This window comes from Citrus sinensis, chromosome 8 (assembly GCF_022201045.2).
Source record: "Citrus sinensis cultivar Valencia sweet orange chromosome 8, DVS_A1.0, whole genome shotgun sequence".
NCBI classification, from domain to species: Eukaryota; Viridiplantae; Streptophyta; class Magnoliopsida; order Sapindales; family Rutaceae; genus Citrus; species Citrus sinensis.
This window is the reverse complement of record NC_068563.1, coordinates 10,876,347-10,881,921: the sequence shown is the minus strand read 5'-3', so window position 1 is coordinate 10,881,921 and position 5,575 is coordinate 10,876,347. Positions and strand designations below refer to the sequence as shown.

The 5,575-nt window shown below is 44.7% G+C and overlaps 2 protein-coding genes across 2 annotated transcripts; both read right to left on the bottom strand.

The window, feature by feature from the left end:
- Positions 1-1,430: 1,430 nt before the first annotated feature.
- On the bottom strand, positions 1,431-2,414 carry LOC127899299 (uncharacterized). Its single transcript, XM_052432647.1, has one exon. The coding sequence runs from the start codon at positions 2,412-2,414 to the stop codon at positions 1,431-1,433; it is 984 nt and encodes a 327-aa protein (XP_052288607.1).
- Positions 2,415-2,526: 112 nt separating this feature from the next.
- On the bottom strand, positions 2,527-3,504 carry LOC107177061 (uncharacterized). Its single transcript, XM_052432646.1, has one exon. It carries the CDS (start codon positions 3,502-3,504, stop codon positions 2,527-2,529), a length of 978 nt encoding a protein of 325 aa, XP_052288606.1.
- Between the last annotated feature and the right edge of the window lie 2,071 nt (positions 3,505-5,575).

The window sequence follows — 5,575 nt, the reverse complement described above, 5'->3', positions numbered from 1 at the left end:
TTTAGCTTTTGGTCATGAGGCGGTAGTCCTAGCAGAAGTGGGAGTGGGGACACATCAGACGGAATATTTTACTGAGAAGCAAAATGACGAGCAGATCTGCTTAAGTCTGGACCTGCTGGAGGAAAAAAGGGAAGGGGCATCGCATAAAGTGGCCCAGTGTCAACAAAGGGTCATGCGCTATTACAACAAGAACGTACGCGTGAGGCAGTTCCGAGCAGGAGATTGGGTACTTAGGAAGGTGAACCAGAACACCAGGGATCCTAACCATGGCGCTTTTGGCCCAATGTGGGAAGGCCCATACCGAGTGATACGAGCTACTGGACCAGGAGCATATAAATTAGCGTACCAAGAAGGACGAGACGTGAAGAGGTCATGGAACGCCGAACACCTGAAGAAGTATTTCCAGTAAACAAAATGCTCTATTAAATCCTCACTCTGGCAAGTTATTTCTGTTACAATGCCTGATGACCTGTTGCACATGCATGCATTATTTTTGTAATACATTCAAATTTCAATAAAGATGAATTCAGCATGAAATCCCCTGCTAGCGAGCCCAATAAGAAATTTTTTACTAAGGCAACAAAGTGCTTGTTTCTGCTCGGTCCACGAAAGACCAGCAGCTAAAGCTTCGAAATACTACTAAGGCAACAAAGTGCCTGTTTCTGCTCGGTCAACGAAAGACCAGCAGCTAAAGCTTCGAAATACTACTAAGGCAACAAAGTGTATGTTTCTGCTCGGTCAACGAAAGACCAGCAGCTGAAGCTTCGAAAAATCTACTAAGGCAACAAAGTGCCTGTTTCTGCTCGGTCCACGAAAGACCAGCAGCTAAAGCTTCGAAATACTACTAAGGCAACAAAGTGCCTGTTTCTGCTCGGTCAACGAAAGACCAGTAGCTAAAGCTTCGAAATACTACTAAGGCAACAAAGTGCCTGTTTCTGCTCGGTCAACGAAAGACCAGCAACTAAAGCTTCGAAAAATCTACTAAGGCAACAAAGTGCCTGTTTTTGCTCGGTCAACGAAAGACCAGCAGCTAAATTCTGAAAAATTTTACTAAGGCAAGTAAGTGCCTGCTTCTGCTCGGTCAACGAAAGACCAGCAGCTAATTTCTCAAAATTTTACTAAGGCAAGTAAGTGCCTGCTTCGGCTCGGTCAAGGAAAGGCCAAAAGCAAACTCTACGAAAGTTTCTCAGGCAAATAAATGCTTATTCCTGCTCGGTCCACCAAAGAACCAGCAGGCAAGATTAGATAAATTGTCAAGTTAATTTGCAGAAAACAATCCATAAGCAAACATCAAACAAGAGAGCCAATGGAAAGCAGCTAGAAATTTTATAAATGATTAATTGTTTACAAGACTAATGGAACTTTAAAGTCTATACAAAAATAGACCTAAGGATTAGGAAGGTCGACGGCTTCAGCAGGTGAAGAGTCAGCTATCTCAGGAGGTGGAAGATCAGCAGTACTGGGAGGAGGTGGCACGGCCCTTGTCCCACTTTAAAAGCACGTCCCCCAGCTCCCCCCTCTTGCACCCCATCCAAAGGAGCCTCCGCCTGATCCTGCTCACCATGCTCCTTATCTCCCTGGCCGATCTCAGCCATATACCTCTCCACTCCAGCCTCTAGTTTGCTCATGTCCAGTTTGGGATATTCTTCCTTGAGCACGGACATAATGTACTTATAACTGAAAGCAACTCCAGAGTCGTACTCGGCATCCAGCCGATCATCCACGTCAGCGGATTTGCCCTTCGCTTCGGCCAGCTGTTCCTCCAGGGATTTGATTTCCCTCTCAAGGGCGATCCTCAGAGTATCCCTTTCACTTTGGGCGGCCTGAAGATCAGACTTCAAGTCACCCAACTCGCCCTCAAGCTTGGAGGTAGTGGACTCAGCAATTGCAACTTTCTCCTCCAGCTCCGTAACCTGCTTGTTCAGCTCGGCCAGCTTCTCCTTCGACCGATCAGCAAACTCGACCCGCTTCTTCAAGTCCTGATTTTCAGCTTGGAGTTTCCTTTCATGGCGCGTGACCCTGTTCTTGTAGTAGGAAACTATGGTAACCAGCTTGAAGGAGACCCTCTGGACAGAACCAGTCAATTCATTGAGATTCATACTCTCAATGTCTTGGACCATTTTCGGTCCCACTGACTTCTCATAATCCCTCTGATACGGGGTCAAGTAATCACCCTGATCACGAGCCGGAAGAGGGGAAGATCGATCCCCGGAGCGAGTGCTGACCTCAGAACTTTTTTCAGCAACTTTCTCCCCACCACTCTTACGAGTTGGGGGAAGGGGCAGAGCAGGAACAGGAGCCTTGGAAGGGCCGACGCTGGACTTTTTTGGAGGAGGAGGAGGAGGAGGATTGCCGGAGCTGCTCGAAGTCCGACCACGCTTTCTGGTCATAGCGCTGAGAATCTTGCTATCCATTCCAACAGCTATGTCGACTAAGCCCGAGCCGACCAGATTGGTTGACGACAAGAGATCTTGGCAGGTAGACGCGTTCAATAGAGCCGTTTCCACCTGAAGCAAAGATCAATCCTCAAGCCCCCCGATCAAACCCAACGACTCTGAAATAGCAAAGAAGGTTAAAGAACTCGATAAGTGACAATTTGAGTAAGAGCATAGGCAAAAATGAACGACCTGGGGTGACAAAATGTGTGGGAAGATAAATGTCCCCACCAAGCGACCGAACCGCTGGACACCAGTTTCCCCCGGCAAAAAAGAATTTGTTCTTCCAATTTTTACATAAAGAGGGAAACCCAGTGATCGGTTTCCTCTTTGTAGAACTGGATATAAAGTAGTACCAGCCCGCTTCCCTCAGGCTACTCCGTAGCTGGTACAGGTGTTTCACTTCAACAAGGGAAGGCTCCTCCGACCCGCACCTCTCCCACAACACAAACATTGCCGAGAGAACCCTCCAGCCATTTGGGTGTAGCTGACCTGGGGCCAGGTGCATACCGCCCAGTATCTTGATAAAATAACGTTGAAGGGGCAGCCGAACTCTTAGTCTGAAACTCTCCAAATGCATCGTCACATGCCCTTTCGGAGGCCAACTAAGGAAATCACATTTTCCAGGAACTACAAGAAGAACATCGTTGGGGATGTTGTAGAGGTTCCTAAGCTTAAATAGATCAGTGGGGGTGGTGGCACAAGCTATGAAATCAATAGGGTAGGAATCAACCTCCACCCTATGGCCAAGATGCCTTTTCTTAGCAGGTCCGCTCGATCCGGAACTGCTCCCCTCACCATCACCAGCTCCTTCAGGGATCCCAACCCCACTAAAGCTGTGGTTCTCACCAGAGCCCGACGCAGGTCCACCTCTATTCCCTACAAGCTCTAGTTCGGGGGAGGGAGAGACAACCAAGGGTCGTAGGTACTCAAGGGTACCCCTGCCATGGGAAGGGCCTACGCTACTGGAGGGGCCTAAGAAATCTGTGGGTATTGACACGTTGAGGCCTGAATTCCTTGATTCTTCATCACTCTCATCAACAATTAACTTTCTTTTCCGGTTTGACATATCGGAATTCCAAAAGAAAACAAGGAAAACTCGAATATACGGATACAAAATGGGACAACACGAAACCCAATCAACAACAACCAGAGAAGGGATTAAAAGCAGTACCTGAAATGAACTGGCCCTGATAGCGTTGCCGTGACAGAGAAAAAACCAGCAAGTAGAAACTCCGGACGCAGGGAATGTGAGTAAAGTTCAGAAAGGGGGGAGGTTAACGACAGAGAGACGAATAACACGGAGAGACGAATAACAAAACAATGACAATGTAAGTCTAGGGATTTGAAACGAAAAAGGGGAAATGAAAGCATTTAAGTGATGGGGATGCCAGCTCACTCACCAAATATCGAGGACAGATAGCCCGTCGTTTCAAATTTCAAATATGAAGAATCTGGAGGTGCCACATCACCAACCGTTACAAGGGGCCAAGATAGACGTAAGCCCAGATATGCAATGGACATGCTCATTTAGGCCCATACTCAGGTCGGAATCTCCCCAAAAGAAAAATGGTACCTCAGGTCCGCCCCAGCAAACAAAAGACCAGATGAGAAGCTCCCCGGGTTGGTGAGATTTGACCATCAGTTTCTACTCTTCACTCATTTCACTCGCCAGACCAGAAACTGGGGGACTGGTGTTGAGTACATAAAAGCACCAGGTCGGCCATGCTACTATTTCCGCCCCGGCACGGATCGCTTCAGCCAAAGTGATATGAGCAGAACACGTGGGCTAACATGAGCCGACCAGAGATGAATACAACCAGGGAAACATACCGACCAGAGGTATATACATAGCCGGCACTCATCCCCAGAGAAGTGGGAACACGATCCCACAGAATCGCGGTAGTTGCGCTTTTCCTAGAACCGTTGAAGGACACGCGAGATCCATGTTTGCCCACAATGTAACAGTTAGAGTCCCATGAGGGGCTGCCACTACCCGAAAAAGGTGGGATGAAGGGCAAACGAAAACATGGGGACAGCGGCTATAAAAAAGGAAGAAATCGATGAAGAAAGAGAGAAAAAAACTGAGAGAGGGAAAACGCTGCCAAATTGCAACCAGGTCATTTCCTTACAAATTTCTAACAAACTTCTTGAATCCAAATTACATTATTTTCCCGTAAATACCTTGTACTAACTTAGGCATCGAAGGGTTTACGCCGGCAAAACCACCGGCGTCTCTGACCCATTTTTGTGAACGCAGGTCTAGTGAGAGAAAGGAGGGTGATACCAGCCTTAGTGGTTCGAACAAACAGTCGATAATATAAACGTTGGTGAAAGAATCTGGTCGGTCAAAGGGCAAGCAGATTTCAGCATCAACAGTCACCCTAGATGTAAATCATGTTTTATAAGAAAAAAATATAAAAAAGTTTATATGATTGAAGAAACTGTTGAATCATATTATTTAGGGAAATTATCAGGCATATATCCTTAAATGACACCAGTATCAAACGTGCTACAACACTTTTTAAGTGTATCACTCATATACCCTAAGTTGACAAAACACTTCTGCCATCCACCGATCCGTTAACTGCCGTTTGCGAGCGCTGACATCATAAGGGTAATCTAGTCTTTTGTTTTTAAAACGACTTGTCATCCCATTTACATAGTAAAACAACGACATGTCATATGATATATTTTGATAAAAATGACATGTCATCTCATTTATCAAATGATTGTTAATAATTACTAGAAAAAAAAAAGCTATTTTACAACCGAATCTACTCCTCTAAAATTTAACCTAAACTATTGAAGATCTACTCCTCCAAGCTCCAACTTGAATTTTTTATAGTATAATATGTATAATTATAAATAATATGTTGTTAATAATTTTTTATGGTATAAGATAGATATTTTTTATGGATAATTGTTAATAATATGTACCATTAATAATTCATATTTTTTTAATAAAAAATGTATTGTTAATAACAAAATAAAAAAATTGTGTATTGAAAATTTACATTAATTTTCAAGGTAAATTTATTTTTTTACCTCATTTTGAGTTTAAAGGGTAAAATAGTCATTTTGCTCAAATTCTGTTAAGTTCTTAACGGTAGTAAACGGAAAGGTGGACGCCAGAACTC